This window comes from Falco cherrug, chromosome 2 (genome assembly GCF_023634085.1).
Source record: "Falco cherrug isolate bFalChe1 chromosome 2, bFalChe1.pri, whole genome shotgun sequence".
Taxonomy (NCBI): domain Eukaryota; kingdom Metazoa; phylum Chordata; class Aves; order Falconiformes; family Falconidae; genus Falco; species Falco cherrug.
Genome location: NC_073698.1, coordinates 23,820,229 through 23,845,366, shown reverse-complemented (window position 1 = coordinate 23,845,366; position 25,138 = coordinate 23,820,229). Strand labels below are relative to the sequence as shown.

Below are 25,138 nucleotides of genomic sequence, written 5' to 3'. Positions count from 1 at the left end.
ATGGTTAACACCATTTATGTATATACATGTGTGTGTGTGTGTATACATACGTATTTTTTTACTTGTCCTACTTGTAATCATACTCAACTGAAAACATGTACAATTAGGATGTTTGCAGCATCTCTTCTTGACACAGAAGGAATAAGCAGCCTTTTTACTAAGCAATTAGTTCTTTACCTACCATTTCCCCAGCTATGCTCCCACCTCAATATGCTCAAATATCAACCTGTAATGTTTCCTCCGAAAACCCTTCTGCAGAGTTTTCGTGCCTGCTCTGCAGCCTCAGGATTTCAAGCAAGGAGAGGTGTTTGCTGCTGCTCTTTTCCTGCCCTTCCAAATGCCTTTACTCCTGCTGCTCACTGCCTGCTTCCCAGTGCGGGGTGGTGGGGTGGGTGGGGGTGGTGGGGGTGAGTGGCTCGCTCCCACTCCTTGCCCTGCAGAACAGGGTCTAAGAAAACCACCCTTATCAGAGACAGGGTCGGCCCAGCAAGTTTCTGCCTCCTCTTTTTATTGCTTTCCTGATTCTTCTCTCTAACTCATGAGGCACAAGCCTGGAGCAGGGATACCCAGCCAGACCTGGGAAGGGGTTGCATCTCAGAGGCAGAGGTTATTTAATTGCCCCATTTGCAGTGAGGAAGTAGTTTGTGCAAGTGAGTCCACATCACAGAGCAAAATCCTACCATGGGACCTGGGCTACCCAGGAGCACACAGCTGAAATGTACAGAGTGGGATACTTCACTGCCTGGTCCTACTCCCACCTCACACACTGCCCACCTCAGGAGCCCTCAGTGGGGAATTTCCTTCTGTTTTCTTGCAATACCCAATATCCGCATCATCATCTCCGCTTCAGCCAGTTCACACCCCCATGCCCCTTCGATGGGTGTGCGGTTGCATCCACAACCCAGCAGCAGCACAGTGAAGCGGTGCAGTACACAGGTGGATGGATGTCTGCTCCGTGGGGCAGATCCATCACACAGCTACAGCACAAGGTAGTGCACAGCACTCCCACTTTGCCCAGTGAATACGCGTATCAGTACTCATTCCTGAATTTGTTTATCTTTTTCATTCATTATATAGCCCAAGGCCTTATTTATTACCCATGCTATCCTCTGCACTGACAGCAGTGCTGATTTTCCTCACAGGCTGTTCTTTTGTCATCTCAACCCCAATACTGCAGTGCATCAGAAATAATAATTTTTTTCCTCTGTGGCCTCCTAATGTGATGGCAGTTCCCTGGCATCCCTGTCTAACAGATAGGCATTGAGTCACAGGGAAATTAAAAACATTCCTTAGATCCTGTGCTAGAAGAGACGTGGGTTTTGCTGGCAGACCCGAAGTGCACAGTGCAGTGAGTATCTGGCTCTGAAGCCACAGCAGCAGAGCGCTGAGCACCAAGAGGTGCTGCGCCAGTGGAAAATGAGGGACACACCCTGGCACAGAAGTGGTGAGACTGGATGAAATGATCTTCCTATAGGCCCTGTGTAGCATCCTTTGGTAAAATGCAGTTACCCAGATGATGAGGAGGGGAAAGATATTCAGCTGCTTTAAGGTTTCTATTCCTACAGCACCTTATCTTCTCACTGCCTGTCATTTAGCATCCATAGCAAGTAAGCAGGGGACCCACAGAAGGCAACTTCCTTCAGTTTACAAACCCTGATCCACTCCTTGGGCAGAGTGACCATGAATAAGTGTCCCATGAATCCCATAGCAGCTGCATTATAGAGCCTTCACTGTAATGCTTGCAAGTAAAGGAGCACCTCCCAATTCTTACTGCACTGTTTTACTGTAACTGGTTGCCCCCAGTACCAAATCTTGTGCATTTCTACTTAAAAAGCAGTTTAGAAAGCCTTAAATGACGACAAAGTTTCTTTCTAATTTTTTTCTCTCAAGTAAACAATGTTTTGCTTGTCTCGCAATAAAATGTTTTTGACTCATATCCCTAAACTGTCAGGGTCTGATGAGTCCAAAATGGTTTTTTTCCAGGATACAGAATGAAAAGGTTGAGTTGTTCTGACTGCTGTGGTCTCCAGGAGGAGCAAAGAAAAGACTGAACTTGCTCAATACAGGAAATCTAGCCAAGCTGTAATAATGACAACGGAGAAGAGGAGTGGCATTTTTCTAAGAGCTATTCTTGGGCCAAATTCTAATATATTTTGCAAATGTTGGGAAAGTAGTACCCGTGAAAGCCAGGAGGTCAGCCTTTCTGATGAGTGGTGGCTTCTTACCACTGTGCCACCACCAGGCACAAACAATAGATACATTTCTCCTAAACTAATTCTCAGAGACAGCTGTGGAAATAAACCATTTTCAGCTCAGTCTGAGATGAGCACTTGAAATGTTAGCCCAAATTACTGTTTCCGAGCCACCGGTGGGAGGTGCCAAGTGACTTGTAACTAGAGCAACCAATTCTGCCTCTAACACAAGAAGTCATTAGTATTTGGACAAGGTAGTAACGTGACACTTCACAGACCAGAAACATTGCTTTGAAGAATACACAAAAAGCAGACACATATCTCAGTTATTTGAATGGGGGTAAAGGTTCTTCTTGTCCATCCCAGATTTTCCAGTACACTGCTATAGGTGTTTACTTGTCTGGAAGATGTGTATTGTATACCCACCCAAAAGTAACTCACACTCAGGTGTAGAGACAAACACACACACACTGGTTACTGGTGATGCGTCTTTCCCAGTGTCAGTAGATACAAACTCTTGGGATGCTGTCAGGTACTAGGGTGCTGACCCAACTCTTGTCCAGGACATCTGTGTGGCTGCCCCATTCCCAGCTATCTGGTTGCACCCACACGCTAGGACCTGTCCAGTGCAGTTTTTCCTGTGATGAAAACTGCAGCACAAGGCTGTGCTGCAAGTCTGGAAACCCCTCTATGCCCAAGCAGAGTACCGGACAGACTACCACAGCATAACCCTTTCCCTTGCCTCCTCCCACGCTTGGGGTCTGCAGCTCAGAAGGGATCCCTACCCCTCACGTGCCCTGTGGCTCTGGAGTCCTCATTTGAAATTTCAGAGGCAGAACTTATTAACAGGACACCAACAGTCCTGCCGTTTGGGCATGCTGGAGGGGCAGAAAGGCATTATTAGTCCCGTTTCCAGGGCCTTGGTGCAGTTTGCCCACCAAAGCCCTCAGCACAAACACTTGTGCTCTGAGCGTACTGGAGATAGGAACGTGGATTCTTTTTCTCCCTATTTGTGTCCAGAAGGATTTACCCTGCAGGGTCTGTCAGTTCGGGCTGCTCTCCTTTAGATGGCACCGTTACCATTTCCAAGAGGGACTGCTGCTGGCCACTTTGCTGAACAGGGGTGAAACCGGGCCAGGACTGTCATTATTATCGGGCTAACAAGCCAGAGCTGCTCAGGAGTGACCCAGGTCAGGGGGAGCCGTTCGTGATATTTGTTCTAAAAAGTCTTCATAGTATCATCTTCACGGTATCACTCCAGCTCCCACCAGTCAGTTGTTCAGTTTGGAGTATACGTCACAGCACAAGGGTTGTATTGACACACTGAACATCCAACATTAGGGACAAATTCAATCTGCTCCTTTTCAGAATAAGTCTAAAGTGGTTCCCAAATTCAATAGGAGTCATGCGTGCATATCTGAGGGTCTCAAATAATCCATCTGCTAATTAAATAATAATTAAAAGCCATGCTGTCCACATGCGCTGCAATCATTACCTTTCATAATTATCTAAATGTGTAAGTCAGAACCACTGCTTTAATTTTTTTTTGTCCACTGCCTCAGCCATCACTTGCTTTGATTTCCTAGGCTTTTCACCAAGATAGAAAATTGGTTTAGCTGGCATTTAATGGGTCTGTGTTAAGTACCACTACATGTTGTGAACTCCTTGACGCCTATTAAATGAATCTTGACTATTAAGAGCATTTTCAACTGAGAAAAAGACACGATTCCAGGATAACATTCAGCAGTGGTCTGGAACAGCAATTAAACAAACCCAAAAAAACCCAAAGAAAATGGTCATGCAACCTTAAGGTTGCCACAGCAAGTGCTTAAAATTAGAAAGCACTCAAAGAAACTGTGGGTGTGGGCCAACACTGTTTACTACATATTGACACGCTCTTTCTTCAGCTAAACACATCTGTTGGACCACTTGCATTGGTGCTTTTCCCAGCTTTGGAGAGAGAACAGAAACCGTGTGAACAAGACGAGAGCCACGGGCACAGGGAGACTCCTACCTGTGTGCAAAACACTGGTCCTTGGGTCACTTTTAAGACTCAGCCCAGTCCTCACTGCCTGGGAGCACATTTTCCAACAGAATTCAACTCCAATTCAGATAAAAATCTATGTTTTGGGCATTATTTTGATGTGGTGTAAGGACAGAGAGACACATACTAAAATCAGGCTATGCGTGGTTATCAGCCCAAAGAGGCTCCCCAGCAGCAAAGTAGGATTGGGTCCTCTGCTAAGCTGAGCAGAACTGCCAGTTGGACAACTCAGCCTCAAACTTCTCTGGAATAAGTCCCCACCTTTTTCCTGAATGAGTATTATTCCCTTGCCAAACTGCAGTTCTACTCAGACCTCAACCATTCTGCCTGCAGGCTTCCCAGAAACAAACATTAAGTATTTTTTTTGTAATGGGGAAAGTTTCTTTTTTCATGCTGCCCTTTTTTCATGCAAAGCCAGCCAATGCAATTTTGCTCAAGCTTTCAAACACTAATGCCATCTCAGAAAATGTCTACAGATTGTATTTTTGAATGACTCAAAAAACGTGGAAGCCTGTGTCTATGTTGCAAGACAACAGACTGCCCAATTACACAATTGCTTGAATACTCCCAGATCATCCCATCACATGTAGGCTCTCAATTTAAGCATTGGATTTAAAAGTGTAGCAGCTTTAGGCCTCCCTGAAGGCCACAGTACAGGCAAGTACCTCAGGCAGACATTCAGATCTTTGGTGCTGAAAACATCTTCTGGAAGTGCTCACCTGCCTCCATTCACTAAAAATGGAGCCTAAGCAATCATACTCTTTAATGTAGGTACCACACCTAAGTGACTAATGGATAATTGCTGGGCTCATGCTGACTGTGCAGCTCATCGCCCAGAGAAGCCAGGGGTATCTTTGCCTGGGAGAGGTCCATATCACATGGCTCCCAGCAGCGAGCGGCAAGATGCAAGCGTCTTGCACTGCACTGAATGATGATGTGCACATATATATACTCCAGGGTGACCAAGCAAGCCCAAAAGAAACTGACACTCAGGCTGAATACAGGCAAATGAGCCCAGCAGTGGATCTGACAAAAATTACATCTAATCCTGCCCAAGCCTCAAGGTGCTTAAATTCCATAAGTATATTTGTTATTTTTTACCTCCAAGACCCTCAGGCATTCAGAGGAGTATTACTGCAACCCCTCAGCTGGCCTGATGGTGCAGAGGAGCTTGAAACATAAGGCACAGCTATGCCCAGCCAGGACGTTAATAAAGTCCCCTGAGGTGTTCGTTTAGTAGGCATTCTCAGGACAGATCTAACACACACCAACTAGATGAGAGTCATCTGAAAGCTCAGCTGCAGCAGCTGTTCTCATTTAAAACACATCCAGAGGAGATGAAGGAGGTATGCCCAAGCTTCCAGAATTCCTTCAGCAAATTGTGAATGAGGCATGAGATGAAATATCTCTCCCCAGTGGACAACACATAGACAAAGCCGAGCATACACTGCTCTGCCCCTTTTTGTTTCCCTCTGCTTTAATAAAGGACACTCCACAGTCAGCTCAAATAATAATAAAAAAAACAACCAAAAGGGGGAAAAAAAAAAAGCTTTACAAATGCCCATCAAGCCCAGAAATGTCAAGACTATAGAAAAATGGAGGGGGACACCCCCCCCCCCCCAATAAGGTATTTAAAATATTTAGTACATAATAAAGATTTCCTTTTTTTAAAGTTCACTGAAGCTCCCCCTAGCAAGATCAGCTCCTACTTAGGGAAAAGTGTGAACTATGGTTATTTGTTCAAAGGTAACCTTTCCCACTAATATACAAAAATAACTGAATAAAGTATTCCAGAATTTGTAAAGACTGTTTGAATCTGTGCTTTGTTTTTTGTTGGGTTTTTTCATCCCATTTAATACTGAAAGTTTACTCTTGCCTCTTCCAAAAGTAGCTAAACAAGCAATCAAGGATATTCCCCAAACCTTGGGTCCTACTGCTTGTGACTGCCTGTTTTACAAAGCAGTTGGAACACCAGCTTAACCTGGGATGGTACAAAATACATGGGCATGAGGTGAACCAGGTCTGGGCATTAGAGCCCAGCCAGATCAGTAAACGGCTTTTGAAACAAGCAATACCTACAAGTCCTTCATGGTTGTCTTAAAATGTACTCATTTTGTCTCAGGTTTAGTGATTAAATAAACTTCTCTAATTGGCAACATTTTCTTTAATGTTCTCTATACCTGCTGAATGTAATCTCCTAAATGCTGAGATAATGTTATTCTAATGTTTTCAGGAACTGGCACCTCTGTAACAGGGACACTGACTGATCTGTGGTGAACAGCAGGAGTAGATAAGTGAGAAAGCAAATCTCTTCCTTCATCCAACACCTTTGGTTGACTAAATGCATGGATTGTTTTTGCATTTGTTCACAACTGTCTCAGTTACACTTTCCATTCCAGCTGTAGCAGTCAGGGACTGGTACTTCTAAGTTTGTGCATCTGCTTTACTCCTAAAAACATCCTGAAACCTCTCCATGACAAATACTTCAGTCACAATTCTTCCTCTTCCAAGTTCCTGAACTTTGATTTTCAAATACATGGCATCAAATTATTATTCCCTCATCACAGTAATTGTTGCAAAGAAATTACACGCTTTGCTCCCAAGAACAAAGTGTCAACAACTGTGGAATAAATCTGGGCAAGTGGCTGGTGTAAAGGCAAAGTATCTCTCCAATGGTAGAAAGTACCCATTGCACTTACCTGCCTGAAAAAGTGCTGTGTTGTTATAGCAAAGACATCAAAGCCACAGCTGGCCCTTTTAAGCTCATCTTGAATATTGCTTAATTGCCGGGACTGCTCATCACACTTTTCCTTCAATCTCTGAATTAATTGCTTTTCAGCATCTCGACTCTCTCCTGGTTTGGGGGAGAATCCATTCTTTGGGGTGGCTGGCCTTTGCTTGGGATGTCCTACAAAGCAGAGAAGAAAAGACCATCAGGGTCCCTTTATATGTATGGACATGACCTTTCTGTGTTTCTAAGGCCCTTGGAACTCATCCCTATAAAAGAAAAAAAGGTCTCTAGCATTCACACACATCTGTAATGACTTTCAAGAAAAGCGAGAGCACAGTCCAATACGTTTCCATAGGGGCCAAAGCTCAAACCTTTGTAACAGTCATCTCACCTCAGGCTCTGAGCCTGAAGGTCTGCTATGAGTTGGGGAGAGCTCTCCTAAGAACGTCTTACTGAGAAATGAGGTTGTTAGAGGAAGGTTCCCTCTCACCTATGCTAGACATCTACAAGAACAGAGGTTTGCATCTTGATGTGTAATGCTGGACTCCCTTGAATAGCAGTGAGAGAAATGGGCGCTTCCAGACTGAGATTCAGCTTATCCTGTTGTGGATGTGGAAAACAGTAGGATGATGTTTAGACTCTACACAATTTCTTTGGCCACCTGAACCCCAAGCTTGGTGACTCGACAGAGGTGCCAGACTGCCTTTGTAGATTTCGTTTTGCCTCCAAATAGGACAATGTGGGACTGGAGTTGTCTTTCCCTGAATGCAAACATAGCATGGGTTGCTTGCTATTGGGATTCACTGTTTGTTTTTATCAGCAATACTGCAGTCTATCTTGCCAGTTCCCCTTGCTCTCCCCTTTATAACACTTCTAAAGTTGCAGCACAAAACAGATATGCATAGAAATGCCACCAGGTGCCACATAATGTTGACTGTTACAGCATTGACTGCGTGGCTGCTCTCTCTGCACCATCGGTCACACCAGGAGCACTGTATGATTTGCCTGCAGAAATGGGTCCAGAATGACTCTGGCTCCTCTGACATGCTCCAAGTTGGACTGAAGCAAGTCTGATCCTGTATAAAGATGTGAAACCACTAGTGTAGCTTGTGTTCAGGGTATCAGTTCAAACACAGTGTCATATTCACATGAATGGCTCAAGAATTAAAGTTCACTTATGATAAGCCACTTCAGGGAAGTGAGGCTTTTATCCTAATTTAATTTTATATCCTGCTTGAGTCAGCTATTCATTTCTCTGGATATACTCAGTTAGGAGGATGAAGCAAGAAAGGGTGGTGTTCTGGTAGTGTCACGTTGATCAAGCCACTGTTTGGACAAGCTGTTTTGTCTTTATCTTCTTAGCTTCCTGAAAACTCTCCTCTGCAAACATTTATGGTCAGCAGCGCAACACATTTGATTTACTGATTCTTTTTGCTATGCTTAGTCTCCCCTCAGCTGTTGCTTTTTAGCTCATTCCTGAATACTGTCCAGGAATCTCTGGTTCACTTTTTGAGCTCCTCCTGCTAGTATCAAGCTTTTAGCCTAGGAGCTAGAAAGAAAGGGGGAGAAAACAGTCAGACACCTTGCTCCCATGTGTTACTAGAAATGGTGGACATTGGTCTGGATACAGATAAAAAATGAACATTTCTGTGCTAGCAGAGAGGGTTGGGTATGGAAGAATCTGAAAAAATCTAAAAAAAAATAATAATAGTATCTTGTAGTCTTATAGTCTTGTAGTACACAGTTCCTGCAAAACAATACAGAAACCATGTCTCCAACTAGTTCTCAGCAATGAATGTAACAGAGCACAGTTTTCCGCTGTGGATACTACCTACCCCTTTCCTAAAAACCAGAAGAATCCTTCCACAGAGAAGCATCTAATGGTATGACTTAGAACCAATTTATGAAGTAGAGCATTGTCCCAGAGGTAATTTTGTTAGATGCGCTTTAGATATTTTAGATTTTTAAGACTGTGGCCTGGGTGTGCAAATGGATCCTCAGGGCAATGTTACCACATCAGGCAGGGAACCAGTATAGCTTTTCCAGAACAATACACCAGGAGTGTATTCCTACTTTTTTAGATCCCTGACTTGCGTAGAGCCACTGGGAGCATGTCTTCCAATTTGCTGCACTATGTTCTGGCTCCAGGCTAAGCTTACAGGGAACTAGCTCTAGAGATGCTCCCTCGTGACCCCAAGTATCTTGTGCTGCAACTGCATAGAGTCACAAGTGCAAAACAGCCTTTGAAACTTGTGCCCATGACTTGCATTTGTAAAGGGGAATACCTTTCCCAACATGTCAAGACTAACTTTATGATGTTGCAAGACCTAAATAATACAACGGGATGAGAGAGAGAGAGAGAGAGGACTTTCTGTCATTAAGAGAGTTGACCCAGCATAGTCATTGCCCTCTATCCATTTTCATGTCAGTTAAAGCCTGTACACCATTTTGTTCAGGAATAATATTTTCTTACAGATTCTTCCATTCATGTAAAGGGGCTCTTAACTGGGCAGTAGGTATTATCACAAAATAAGAAATTCATAAAAGCAATGACCACAAATATCTGTCTTTCTAGTATAAAAATCTTGGGTTCTTTAGGCAGCATGGTGATGTTACAACAAAAGGCATAGGCAGAAGTGTAAAGGGAAGCCCTTGAAATCAGTCCAGTTTTAATTAAAACAGAAACCCATCAGGTTGCTTTGTCTTATATCTTTCTAGCTTTCCTGTTCACCGGAACATTTGAAGTGCACATTTCTGTGTTGTCCTTGTCAGTATTATAAGCTGTCCTTGTAAATTAAATTGTGCTATTCTCCTCAGGGATGAATCTGAATTTCTCAGTTCATTTGGGTCTGAAAAGCAGCTTACTAAGCTTATTCTGCCATTCATGTCTCTCTTCTGTTGCTCTGCACAAAACAGGGTATGTATTAATGATGCTGGCCCTGATCCTGAATGTCCTTTCTGCTGATGGTGAGACCAGGAGGGAGACCTAGTGTACGCTGAAATCACTGAACCCCTTTGATCCACTTCAAAACTTCCAGGTCTTTTTTATCTACCTGTGTTTGAACTAAGGAGACGTAACAAGTATATACTCATAATTAGCATAGTCCATGAGGATTTAGATGGGGAATACAATTTATTTGCCTTTTAACTGTCCAATTTTGGACATTTTCATAAGGAAAGTGTGAAAATTACTTCGAGAGGACTGATAACAAGCAATCTGTAGAGTGACAAATGTCAGAAACAGACGGCACTGTCCTAAAATGGAGTGGATGGAGAGCACCTGCATCCATGTACACCTGTTCCTATACACATATTTCAGGAATGGTATCGCATCAATAGATAAAATTGATATCGCTACAAGCTTCTGCATCTCAAAACTCGCTTGCAAGTCTGCAGGAGGACTGACCAAAAGTCTAAAGATCAGATTCAAGGCTAAAAAGAATTTGCAGGACAGCCAAAACCCAGCACTGATTTTAAAGAACTGCACGTGAGGAGGCCAGTAACAGAGGGAATACAACCTAGATACAGCACTCAAAGTTACAGCCTGTTTCATGGCCACATGTAGCTGTGGCAGAGTTACCTGGAGGACGCATGCTCTCCTACCACAAAGTAATGTGATAGGAATAATATCACAAATGTAAATGCCTTACAAGTTTATGATCCTGATGGAGGAAAGGCTGTGCTACTGCCCCTTAGCCCCAGCAACACTCACTTCTCCTGTTTAATGGCTGCTTTGATTATTTTTTTAAATTGTTAAATAGGTGAAAACATTGTCTTTATGGCTTTGTTATTGCTGTTGTTATTTCATAGAATGCTAAAGGCTACTCTCAAAAGATAAAAATGAGGTTTATCTTCGTATTTGATCATTACGGTGATAAACAATTTTAGGTTGCCATAATTTCAGGCAACCAAGCTTAAGAAATCCTAAATCTGTCTCTGAAGTGGGAGAGAGGGCAGTTACTCAACCTCTCATGAAAATGAAGAAATATTTGATGACTTACGAATTCAATATGCAAAAAATTTCAGCCTTGAAAAACATTAAGTGACCTGTGGAAATGCAGGCCTCCTTAAGACAACAGAAATACACAGTACAAATATGCCTACGTTTCATTTTGCTTTCCAATTCTAGTGGAAGCAAATCAGCTGTTCTGCAACATGCTGCTACTGCCACAATCAGTTCCAGTGCTTAAACTGGACTCCCACCATTATAAATGCTAGTGAGCTGTTGGTCTGGCACTCTCCACAACAAATTTTTCTTTGCATCTCTCTTGATGATCTCACCGGCTGCAAAATAGCCTAAAAATTATATGATTCAGAAGACAGGGTTAAGTTCATATTTTTACACTAGTAGCTTAGTGAGGAGGAGAATTCTGAATCCTGTTGGTGCCTGGAAAGCTTAAATTTAACCTTCCATTTTCTTGATTTTGTTGGATGGGAAGGAGAAGAAAAGTTTGAGTTTAGTAAACATGAAGAGATTCTTGACGAATGTTATAGGAGCCGAAGAGCTGTTCTACATTTTTTTTACCATCAAATGAAGAAACATGGGGTTCTGCCCCCCCCAATAATAACAACTCAAGCATCATATAGCTGTAGAGATGACATTTAAAGTATTTAAGTAGAGTCTGAAAAATGAGATAACAGAATAGAAGAAAAATTCAAGCACAAAGAAATCATTGGGATCATGGCCACTCATTTCAGAAGCATTCAGATCAGCCAAAGGCCAGCCTTAGAAAAGCCTTTAGGTACCTTATACATCTGTTAATGCACACATAGTAAACATAAATTGAAATAAGTTATCTTCATTTTAGTAAATAAACAAAGGTATTATTTAGAAATGCTAAACCCATGTGTTTGTACGCCATATTGAGGGGTAAGTTGACAATGCCCCAACAGCACTCTGAAGGTTATTTCTATAGATAATCCCTTTTCCAGTCATGCATAGAAAAAGCCCAGGAAATTTAGTGCCTCTGCACAACAGTTAAAGAGTAGATTCCAGGCAATATACTACAATTCCAGGTATCTGTGTCTTTTATTTCACTATACCTACCTGTTTTCTTTTTATATTGTAATTGTAATGATAAAAATAAATGTTCCTGTGACCTTAAACACGTAATAACAACAACTCTTTGTTTTGAAGGAAAGATGATTTCATGGTTGTAACAAAGAAAACAAAAGTCTGTTCAGCTTATGCATTGGTATGATAAAACCTGCAGTAGTCGGAGCCAGCTTAATGAACCTTGGACACAATCAATCTTCACTTAATAGTGGGTCTCAGTTTAGTGTGTTAACAAGAGATGCAAAGTCAACAAGTTTAAATCTTCCCTGAAGCAGTGTTTTTTGGTTCATAATTACCTGGTGAATGGAGCTTGGTGGTTGTTACTGCTGATCTCTTAGGGGATGAGACAACTGGTCTGTTAGCATCCTGATCTTTTTGTACTTCTTTCTTCACACCTGTTTAAGAAAAAAAATAAAGGTAGAAAGAAATACGTTTATATCAGTATTTCACCAATACACATCCTGGGCTGTGCACAGAATGATACAACAGTACTTCTGTGTTGGATGTCAACCGGCCACTTCTGCAAGCATGACTGCGTGCATGTGGTTGAGCTGACATGCACAGCACTAAAAAAGGTCAGAACAAGGCCTTACACACTATCTTGGTTCTCCGGCCATCTGCACAGTGACAAATGCCATTAAGGCACAAACAGCTACATAGGTAGCCCATCCTACCTGTTGTGAGCTCTGTGTTCTGTCTTTTTACCTTGCTGTGCATCCTCATCCTGGGCTGGAGGAGAAGCTGAGTACGACTATGCAAAGCTGACTTGTTACCTGGAAGGCCCTGCTCTATCAATTTCTTCCCCAGGTTAGGAAACTGTTTTTCCGGTGGCCAGCTTTCCCAAGAGGGTCTCATACAGGCAAGAGGCAAGCTTCTGCAGAACCAGAAGCAGGCAGGATGTGTCAGGGCTGTGCTGGATGTGGCATGCCAGACAGGAGAGTGGGTCTCTGCCTATGCACTAACTCGGCCAGGGCCAGAGAGGTGCAGCGCATTTAGTGCACAAAACCTACAACACGCTGTGCCAATGCAGGATACAACAGGGACACGTCATTTTCCTCATGTCTACAAGGCTGAACCCACACCTGATTCATGCTCATCTATGACCCAGGCTTGTTCCAGGCTGTCTGCCCTCCTCCTTCTCCTCTCTCCTCTCCTCTCTGTGTTTGTAGCTCTCCAGATTAGTCCTGACCTCTGCATTTATCCTTTTTTCTGCAGCCACTAATTCTTCCCACTGACAGCATGATGCCCCAGAGCTCTTGGATTATGACCTTCAGAAACTTTGTGCTAGCCTTTCCTCTTCCCTTAGTTTTTCAGTGGGAGGCAACTTGATGTCTGTTATTATTCCTCCCATCACTGGAGCTCTCTGGTTAGGGGCTTGGGATGGTCTGTCAGCTGCCCAGGCTCTGCAGTCACCGACTGCCTCTTGTACCAAGGAGATACAGCTTCATCTGAAAGCCAGAGCGGCCACCCAAGCTCAGCTCATTCCTCCTGCCCACCCAGAACTCTCATCAAAATAGCTGTGGGCACCATGCTGAGTGCAGTAACATGAAAGACCAGCCCAGCTTGTTTGCCCATGGTGTGACAGTCACACCACAGGATTTCATGCAGAAAATATTTACCAAGGAAGTAAGAAGAAAGAGGAAGAAAAAGCAAATCTCTGAGACATTAAGGTATTTTTCTGTTTGCTTTCCCTTTTCAGAGTTAGTGTTTGTTGGGGGTTGCATTTTAGTTTGCAGGACTATGTCACAGCCCCTGGACACACACGAAAAACAGACACTCAAGGCAAACCACTTGTCACAAAGGAAAAACAATGTTTGCCTTATTAACTTTCCCTTCACTTATGAGTAAGTTCACAGACGGCTTGTAAGAAAATGTCAATGTCCCACAGAATCTGAAGTATCTGAAGCAGGAAAAAAAACTCATTTTTTTTTGGTGGTGCTTAAATACAGTGACAGTCCAAAAGCTAATGCTATCTTCCATTTTGCTTAATACATATGTGGTCTGGCTATTTCAATAGTGAAGTGATAATTTTATATGGAGTTCATAAACTTCAGGGACGCTTACTGGATGACTTGTTTTCTGCTCTCTCCAAAGCCACAGCTAGTCACAGTTGCAGTATCAGGCTTATTTTTGATGTATCATTCACCCTTCCACTTCTGCCTGCCTCAGGACTTGCAAGCAGCGAGCTGCAGACACAGCATTTGCCATGCACTGAGTTTCCTATCTTCTAGCACCATATCTCAACATTCACTTGCAGAATGTTTCTGCAAAGAACATATGCACACCCACAAGCCCTGAGTCCAACTATTTGTGTGAGAATAGCACAAGAGAAAGTCTAAGACCCTCTCTGACTCCCTTCCACCATTCATGGGCAAATTGCACCATCAGTCACGAGGGGCTGGTAAAGATTGAACTTGTCTTCGTATCTTTACTTTGGTCCATCTCCATTTTCTCTGCTGTTTATAAATTCGACACGTTGAGGCTACTATTCTCATTTGTGATTAATACTTTTCACAGTGAAGTGACTAAGAACATAAATTTCTTGTGTCTGCCACCTACTACACTGTGCTTTACTACAGAGCAGGACATAAAACAAGTTTATGGTGCCATTTTATTACTAAGGACCAAGTGAAAACAACCTGAGATGGGAGCTGTGAGATAAAACCAGAGCTTGTTTTATAAGGTATAGTTTATATTCTTACAGATTTGAGCATGACTTTTTCATGGCAATGAAGCCTTGGGTTTTTTTGTGGTTTTCGAATTAAAAATATGATGCACGAACGGGCCATACACCAAACTCCTTTGTAAATTTTGCTATGGCAAATGTCAAACAGGGACAATGGTAGGGAAAGTGTGTTTTCCTTTTGCTTTCAGGAGTAACAAGGGGCACATAAATACTTAACTACTTTTGGGTTTGGGACATTTTCAATAAGGAACACCTGGAGAACTAGCTCAGCCTCTTAACCTTAAGCACAAAGCAAGAAACAATTCCCCAACTAGAGCTCAGTTGAAAGAAAACAGAGAAAAGAGGCACGAAGCCCAGTGAGCACCACTGTTCTTCAGAGGGCAAGGCGAGGTCTGCGGAGAGCAGCAAGAGTCACCCACCGGTGCAGACAGTGGTGCCTGGCAGGGGTGGCTGCATGGGGAACATCGGCCCTGGAAGGTGGGAGATCAACAGGGTGAAGGTGGAAATAGGTATCTTGACAAGGACAGAAAAGTAGGATTAATAGCAAGAGTAGGAAATGAGGATAGCTACTCTCCTTCGGTTTACAACATTGGGAGAGCTCCTGAGATCTGGTATGGGCAGCAATGCAGCAACTGCAGAAGTGAGGAGGGGCTGTGTAACAAGGGAAGAGTCAGTGCACCTGCTGGGAAGGGTATGGGGAAAAGGGCACATGGAGCTAGCAATTATTCAACTTCTTCTTCCTAAGTTGAAGGGTCCTGGTGGCCTCTCTGTGGCCCTCATTAGCAGAGAGGGATTTAGGAAGCATGCAGCTAGCAAAAGAAAGGACAGTCCACAAGAGCAAACCGTTACTGTTCTGCTAAGCTCATCAGCCACAGCGAAATCTTAGGGGAAGAGCCGTACCTGGCATCAGACCTCAAATAAGAACATGTGCTGAATGTTTTTCTAAAAATGGTGTTTGTTCATTCTCTTCTCTTTTAAAACAACAGCTGTTAGTTGGTTAAAAGGGAAACATTCAGAAAACATGTTGATTTCAAAAGAAGTTCCTGCAGGGAAAAATCATTTTTAAATTATAAGAGTTTGGGCTCCAAATTTGTCATTTCACAGAAATCTAGAATTTCAGGTTTAAAAAAATCTGTAGGAGAGTGTCAGTGTGATGATCAGCATAATGCTGTACTGCAGGGTATGGCACAGCAGGAGGTTATACAGTTTGATCTTTTCTACCTCAGAGTGTACTAGAAGTAACTCAAAGGTTTTAATGTACGTAAAAAGTTTGATGCTCCACTGTACCTCAGGAAATAAGACAAATATTTCAGTTGTCATTATGGGCCTGAACGTGTGTAAAACCTCAAATAATACTTTCATTGTCATACTTTGTCAATACATACATTGACATATTTTGAAATGTCAAAAGGTGTTGTGCGTACAACGATCAAATAAAAAATACATAAAATACAATTATAAAAAGAAATTAAGCACCACAAGTGTATATTTCTTGAACATGCACAGTGTTTTAATTTCATTCTAAATCTGTCTTTTAATATTAACTCTGACCTGGAACAAAACTGACTTCAAACTCCTAGTGTTATTGCCCACAGGCTGGAGATACGGAACTCCAATTAGCGCTGTGCTAAATGCCTGCATGTTAGCTTTATTCCTGCTGGCTGCGTAGTCAAGGCGCTTAGCACTGAGCCTCCCAGCAAAAGGCTCCTGGCAGAGCAGGAACCACCACTAACTCCAGGCTTCCAGGAACAGCTTCTAAGGCTCTGCCAGTCCCCTCCACTACAGGAGCTCTTGGAGTGAGAAGTTGTCATTCTGGTAGCTGGGAATCAAAGCCACAGACAACTAATTTTTATATGAATTTACTTTGCATTTAAGGTTCCAAATCTCCCAATGTTTCTTGTCTTTTAAAAGCTACGCTTGTATACAGAAACACATTCATAAGAGAACTGTGAGCATAAATACTTGCTTGTGTGGTTACAGCATTTGCTTTTGAAAAATGCATCCAAATGCATAGTTCTGTAAAGGTATTTACATTTCCTAATTAACACACACAGCTTGCTTCAAACCAAATATAAGGAGCAAAGGCAAAATCATTGGAAATAAAAGACAAAACACTCCAGACATATTAAACATTCAGCAATCACTTGGAAAAACAGCAGACAAACAAAGCCATTTCTCTATTCCCTCATCAATGGTGAATGCTAGCATTGGAACCAGAGCTAAATACACCTTAACAGAGATATCTTCTCAAGAGCCGCCACAGAATCAGCGCTTGTATTTGCTTGTACCTTTCTGAGTTTTTAAAAGCCAGTACAATGGGATAGACTTCACTTTGCTTTCACACTGCAGACTGAAACCATGCTAACATATTACACATTGAATATTTATTCCAAAACAAATCCTAACATGTAGACATCACTAACAATTGACTGCGACCGGCTGCATTCAGTTGGATTCCAGCTGTTCTCAAGCATATTTTAACCAATGCAGCCTGCCAGTTTAAAAAAACCCTAGGAAATGCTTTCAGTCACTCACAGACACAGAAAGCCACAAGCTTTCTTCTGCCTTTCCCCCTGATACCCGCGACTAGTTGTGTCCTTGGTGAGTAATGAGACATCCACGCACTCATTGTCTGAGACAAAATGAGCAAAGCTGGAAATATGACGGATTCCGTATATAACGGCAGTCTAATCCTCTCTAGACACTCTCTACTTCCTGTGATCTATGAGACACTAAAAGACAGTGAATAAATAAGTAGATGTAAAGAAAGACTATATATTTGTTGAAGTAGAAACTACTAATGCTTGTGCTTTTCTCTTTGTGTTTGTTTCAAATTTAAAGTCAATCTGATAAGAAAAAAAGAAGGACAAGGATTATTTCACTGACTCATGTAAAGTGACTTTTCTTTCTATATTAAGAATAAAAGTCTCTTTATCTGCTACTAAAAAATAAAGGAAAAAATAAACCTGACAAAATGAACCATTCTTTAGACTGAATAGAAAATCACAGGGTAACTCAGAACATCCAATTCTAGTTGTGGAGTTAAACCAGCTACTCCTTCCCTTCCTGTCATTTTACATGGATCCCATGGCATTTCATTGTTGCTTCCTCACACAGTTGTGCTATGGCACGTTTTACAGTGGGTCTCAGGACAGAGGTTGGAAAACTTGTGGTTGAACATCTCACTTTCAGCTGCGGTGCAGTGCTGCATAACCCTACATTCAGTACAGAAACAATGTGAATGTAACCCACTGCATATTCACTATTCAGCTTTTAATGGGAATTATTGGCAAAGGGGAAACAAAGCAGCAGCAGACTCTTCTTCCTTCATCCCTGCAAAGAGCACTGGTGCTCACTTCTCCCCCTTCAGCTGACCTTAGCTCATCCCTCACCCTTTGGCTAAGGTTGTGTTGCCTGGATTTTGCAGAAGCTGATTAAAGAAACACATTTTACACTACAAGCTTGCTGGTTAGAGCTGCGATAACACCAGCTTCCTATTTTTCATCTTGACTGATTATATTTAACAGCCTGCCTTGTTACATATGATTTACTGGTACTTGTAAAAGCACAGGAATTGACTGAGTTATTTTTTTGAACAATGCCTTTGATGGTCTTTAATTTAATGGGCCAAGTAGAAACAAGCTGCTCAAATGAATTCTTTATTGCTACTGTCATTGCACTCAAATTAGAAGATTTCTTATGGGGAATAACAGTCATTTGTCTGTGAGATAAACATTAAATAAGAATAATAACCAAGTTGAAATAGGTACGCCATAATGCACATCCCCCAAACGCCACAACAAGGCATAGAAAATATAAAATCCTTCAGTTCTCTAGCATCGTAGATCATTGGGTGGCAAGTTCAACCTGGTGGACAGAGCTGAGGTCTGAAACAAGCAACAACATGATGCTCAGGAATTTGGATCAAGACTGCAGGATCCCAGAGCCGTACTGGTATCCTGAAGGTGAACCAGAGTTTCAAAAGACAGCAGTTTAGTTGCCACAGCACTCTCCAAACCAGCTAGCTGCAATAAGGTCTTCTACCATCACATACCAACATACCCTTCATACCAGCCCCTCTGCTGCCTTCTCCTTGTCTCCCCTCATCCAGGGCATGTGTTCTCTCAGTCCCTCCTCTCTGCTTCTTCCTTGACTGCTCCCTCTTCATTGATTGCCCAACCACTTAACAGAGCAGCCACACTTGCACCTTATCTACATCAGCCAACCTGACACCCCTGAAGCCAGCCCACAGTTGTATATTATCAATGCTAATTAAACCAGCTTCGTTCCTCTACATTTAGTGATACCAAGGTGATTTTCTTTGGGCTTATATGTTCTGAGATAAGGATGTGGTTGAACAAGATCAGACAGGGATGAGACCATAGAGGAAGCTGTATTACGTGTAGAAAATAAAAACTATGGTCAGATGTAAACCACTTCTCAAATCCTTACACATAATAATTGAGCCATACTTTCTTTATTTTTCCTGACTTACATGCAAGTCCTGTTGCCTTTGTGGGAGCCATGCACTCAGCTCCCCAGCACAGACCTACCCTTTAGCTAGATGTTTCTGCTCATGAGTTACTCCTGAATGTGCACAAGAGGCCAGAGCAACTACAGAATAATACATTGGTTGCTGTGTTTGTGGTGGCACATTTATTTACCTGTGGACCTAAGATGTTTGTGGCACACAGAATTGCACAATCAGCTTTGTCAGAAGGACCTCTGAAGTCCTCTGGTACAGCTTCCGACTCAGAGTGCGTTGCACTACAGCAGGTTGCACTAGGCTTTGTCCAGCTAAGTTATGTCTAATGACAGAAGATTCACCACCTCTCTACCTCTCTAGACAATCTGTTCTAGTGTCTGACCACCTTCGCAAGTGGTCAAACAATGAGAATTTCCTGCATTCCAACTTGTGTTTGGTGTCTCTTGCCCTGTCACTGTGCACCTCTGAGAAATGTCTGGCTTCTCTCACATCTTCCCATTAGATAACTAAAGACTGAGATTAAGATTTCCCTTTGCCTTCTCTGAAGAACCCCAGCTCTCCTCCTGACCTGTCCTGTCATGTGTCCCAGTCCCTTGACCACCTTGGCGGCCCTCTGCTGCTCTCATTCTAGTATGTCCCACTGTTCTTGTCCTGGGATTCCCAAAACCGGACACAGTTGTGAGCGGCTACACAAGTGCTGAATAAAGGGGCAGGACCACTGATGCTGCAGGCCATACTCTTTAAGTTAATGTACCCCAGCATGCAGCTAGTCTTTCTTGCTGCAAGGGCACGTGGTAGGCTCACATTCAACTTGCTGTCTAGCAGGACCCCCAAACAGGGGCTTTTGGCAGAGCTGCTTCCCAGCCAGATGGCCCCAGCCTCTCCTGTTGCATGGCATCATTCCCCCAAGGGGCAAGACTTTGCATTTGCTTTTTTGAACTCCATGAGGTTCCTGAAGGCCCATTTCTCTAGCCTGGCAAGGTCCCTCTGAACTGCAGCTTGGCCCTCCAGGATATTGACCAATTCCTCCTAATTTGCTATCATCTGTGAGCTTCCTGAGGGAGTGCTTTATCCCACTTTTCAGGTTTTTAATGAAGATGCTGAACTGTATTTGCCCAGTATCAATCCCTAATGGGTGCCAACGTCTGCCACCTGGACTTTGTACCTCTGATCACAACACCCTGAACCTGATGGTCTAGCCAGTATTCCACCCACGTCATTGTCCATCCAAGGTCTGCAGCAAGCTGAGATACCCTAGGACTTTTTCCCAGACAATCACAGAACAACCTGGATATGAGAAGGGAATTGCAGGAAGAGGTTTCGGGCCACACTCATGTTGTTCAGTGGCTACTAGCATGATTTTATGTGGAGAATATGTCACACCCAGGCTGGAGCTGTGCAAGCCCCCTCCAGAATTGGATTCCTGGAGCAGATGAAACCAATGCTCCTGACCAGGAAATAACCTAGGTCTAAAGCAAGTTAATCAACTGATTGCAGCACTGGGTGAATGCACCATACTGCTGCTGGATATAAGCAGGTATGCTTACATGGTGCTGTATCTTGTTACTCTCTAGACCTGTCAGCACCAGCTCAGGAATTGCTGCCTGTCTGAATCCCCCTTCCATTGCACAGCACAGACATGCTTTTCTTGGATTACTAACTGCTGTGGTGTGTTATGCTGAGATATTTTATGCATCCTGAAGGGCTCACCAGATACACCACTAACTGCACCATGCCAGACTGAAGGGTTTTGCCTAAATTATGACAGAATTAGATCCTGGTTTGATTTCAGTTTTGAATTTTCCCATAGTAAGCATTAATCTAAGGGGTTTGTAAAACAAATCCCCTGTGAGGGTTGGAAGTTTAGTTAGTCTGCTGCCTCTGAACATTGCCTTCTGCAGATATTCCCATATTTTCAGAGAAATTTAAAACAGAAAATTCAGTATCTGTGGGCTTCAAAGAATATATTTTTATCAGCATCTGTGGAAAGGGAAAGTTTGCATGTCTTTTCAGAGGTGGACCTTAGCTGCAAAGCTCCCAATAGAGAGCTGCTTTCACCTGTCTTTAAACAAAATATGAAACAACAGTAGAAACAGTAAATATTAGTGAGGTTATCATTGTATTTCTCAAAGCAGCTAATATGTTTAAGTGAAATTAAAGGACCTATCTCACTTTTTCTAGTCAAGTATGCTTTTTTTTTTTAACATTTTCTATGTGTCAACAAGCATGTAAATATTGAAGGGGTCTAACAACACATAAACCCACTAAAAACCTAAAAAACACCGAAACCTAATTAAGTGCACTCTTTTCATAGACTAGTTGAAAGGCAATCAGTTCATGTCTTCAAAACAATTTACACGACAATAATCTTCCAATGCTATTGTCCCATGCCAGAATTTTCTTTTGATCATCTGAATCCCTGCACAGCAGCAGCTATAGGAGTCCATTTTCATTAATTAAACATGTTTTATTCCCTGTAGTCCAATTTATTTGACAAGCACTTTTAGTGAAATATCAGGAGTATAATCTCTCTTGAGCAGTCATCTTTTTTTTTTTTTTTTTAAATGAGAATTTACAGCACAGGTGGTCTTCTAACATCTAACACATGAAAGCTTTCATGTGATTTTTTTTTTCGTTATTTTCCACTCATTAATATAGGTAGAAACAGTCCTTTGTGAATTAATGTACTATTAATGCATAGTTAAATTATATAAATCTGAAATACAAATGTAATTTTTACTTCACCTGATATTGCACTCTTTCATAAACATTACTTATACTTAAATGACAGCCATCCTCTTTGGGAAATAGTTTCTCCCTCTTTTACTTTTGTAAAATATGCTGTATATAATACATGTAGAGTCTGTCCACTTCAGCTGTAACTGTGGAGCGCTCTGAGTGCTTTAGTTTAGTAACTGCAGTGTTTTACACAGGAGGTTGGACAGATGAAGTATGTGTTTATAAACATACATGCAACATCAAGTTCTATAGGAATTACTACTAGGAGTAATTACTTGGTAGGAGTATTATACATAGAATATCTCCAATTTATTTTTTTGTTGTTGTTCTCCAAATATACAGAACATATAGAAGGAATAATTGTGGTTTCCCTACTTCTCAAAAGCTTTACTATATGGCTGACTTCAGTAGCACCACTCATGGCAGAGTCTGACCTACTGACTTTGACTGAACAAGGCTGATGACTTCTTCCTCAAATGCAAAATTCACCCCTAAGGTCTTGCTATTGGTTCACTTTTTCTCATGGGAAAACATGGCTCATTTTCAAGATGGTGTTGGTTTGTGTTGTAAGTCCTTTCTGCTGGACACAGGGACCAGCATCTGCAAGGAGGGGTATGTGGTATGAAGATACAAGTCTCAGTCCCAGCTAAAAACTTCCATTCATGGTGCAGACCATCCCTGTCTCCTTGGTCACAGTGTCTGTGCAGTGTCTTGTCTCCTGCCATGGGGCAAAACCCAGGAAATTGTGGTGGTTTAGTTTTTCCAACCATGACTCCATGGTGGGGCTGGGCTGCTGCCAGTTCAGCTATGGAGAAACTGGGCTGAGATGGAGGATAAACATGTGCCCCACCAATCATCCCTTTGCAGATGGTGTCCTCATGATCAAACTGCAAATAAGAGGTAAGAAACAAGTAGGCTCACAAGGCTGCTCCCAGGAAGGGGCTGTCAGATGAGACCTGGAGCTGGACATCTTATAATTTATTATGTATAAGATGTAAAGATGTATAAATAAATGTGTGCTTATACATTTATTATGCACTTATTAAAAATCTATTAAAAAACTGTTGATGCTGCTTACCAGGAACATGATGAAACATGATAAGGATAAATCCATGTCCAGCTAAGACTTTCTGAAATGTATTGTTGACATTCTGAGACTTCCTTTAAATACTCCTTGATCCAGCAGAAAAATGAAAGCACATGTACTGGAAAAGTGTTCTACACCCCTCTTCAAAACTTGCATCTGGATCTCATGTAACTGCATTCCCTTTGAGAACAAAGACTACCTCCAATACCAGGGCATCCAAAATGGTCACTGGATACAAGTTAATGTGTAGTTTCATACATTCAAGAACATCTTATATAATTTGTCTTTTCTATTGTTCTGTCTTCCTATATCATGGTTGCTCTTCTGTTCTTTGGATTGTCTGTGCATGCAATCGCCACTATGTGATACTTTGGGAGAATATTAGAAATTTATTCATTCTACTGTTTTCAAGTCTGGAGCACTGGTGAAGGTCTCTTCAGTGTTGCTGTTGCAGTGATGAGCCTGGCTGCCTCCCCAAGCATGACATTCATTATCTTTATGACATGCCAGTGTCAGTGAAGGTGTGTGGGTGGGTGGATTAATTTGTAGTATACCTTCAAACACTTTTGAAACACTGATTTTACCTCTCTGCTCCCTTACCTTTATTGGTCTTCTGCCCTGTGATGTCCAGCAATAATGCCAGACTTGCCCAGCATAGCCTGGTAGCCTATGGCAGTGATTGTTCTTTCCACTTTGCAACGGCACCACAAGCAAACCTTTTACAGTGTCTGTACATGCAGACTTTCAACCTTTACGTCCTCTAACTGCTGCAGGACATCCTTTTGGAGACTGGCCTTTTGAGCACACCCATGCACTTTCTTCTGTATTTAGAATATGGTATCTGACACAACTGTAAAGGGATTTTGTTAGATCCTTTGTTTGCCTGGGATCAGAAAGCCCAAAGCAATATGAACATTTCACTGCCCTTTCTCCACTTGCTTCATTTGATCTGTAGCATCCTCCTTCCAATTTAATAGACAGTTCAACTTTAAAAAGATGGTTTTGTGCTTCATCATTTAAAAGATATGAAAAACTGTCCAAAGGATACATAAACAGAAAATTTTACATTCTGTAGGGCTCCCTATCACATCAGGATCTACAGACAGAGTTCATATATTATTGCAAGAGAGGAAGAATTAACTTGCTAAAAAACTTTGTATTTATCATTGCTTTGATTTATTTCAGCCTTTGCTTCCATCAGATATTTAGCACTGTGAGGAACCATGACACTCTTTTAATAAAAAGAAAATCACGACTTGACCCCAGATACATCTGCTGCTACCTTGGCTCATATAAAAATTAGACCAGAGTTTACTGTAGTTTTTCTTCTGTCTGTTCTGTTCAATAACAGCAACTTCCTAAACTTGCTAGCTGTCCCTGTTCAGTATTTATGTCTGACTTTTTGCGTAATACAGGCAGGTACCCCTACTTTACATGTTTAGTTTCCTTCCAGAATAAAACAAGCAAGTGTTACCTCACCTGACTGAATCTCCCTATCAAGACTGGACTATAAATTTAGTGAGGTGGTGGAAATGGGCTCCATACGCTGCTGCATCCAGTCTTCGCTGGTACACACAGAAATGCCTTGCTGGGAGGAGGCTGGGCAGGTGACTTGATCCCCTGACCCCCAGAGTGGGAAAGAGTAAGTTCAGCTGTTTTCTAGTTGCGAGGGATTGGATCTAACGTTCTGGCAGCATCCCTCCTAGCTCTCTGCTACTGTGGCTTGCCTAAGAAAGCAGGTGGGCAATTCCCATCGCACCCCTGGCATGGAAAGGCCATGGTGGGCTGCTGGATTTAAACCTTCCTCCCGTTCTGCAGGAGTGTCTGACAGCTTCCTGGCTATGACAAAATTTGGGAAACATGAGCAGAGTCAGACTAATGGCCTTGCAATGGGAAGAACAGAACTGACTGCTCGCCACCGCACTTCCTGCACAGGGCACACCTATATGGACCCATGCACCCACAAACACGGACTGAACACGTACCCCACTCAGCCTGGAGGGAAGTAAATCCAATTCAGAAGCTACACCGCTTTGTCTCCGATGGGCCTATTAACTCAGTCACAGCATGACATTAACAGACTTTACAGCTCTTGGCCCACAAGTTCACTTTTGGCC

The 25,138-nt window shown here is 42.4% G+C and overlaps 1 protein-coding gene across 1 annotated transcript in view; it reads right to left on the bottom strand.

The window, feature by feature from the left end:
- The window catches only part of MTUS2 (microtubule associated scaffold protein 2), a 318,965-nt gene that overhangs the window by 59,784 nt on the left and 234,043 nt on the right, over positions 1 to 25,138 (bottom strand). The window contains exons 7-8 of the mRNA XM_055701794.1: positions 12,320 to 12,418; positions 6,936 to 7,144 (exon numbers count right to left, since the gene is read on the bottom strand). Coding sequence (XP_055557769.1) covers positions 6,936 to 7,144; positions 12,320 to 12,418 — 308 coding nt within the window. The remainder of the gene's footprint in view (positions 1 to 6,935; positions 7,145 to 12,319; positions 12,419 to 25,138) is intronic.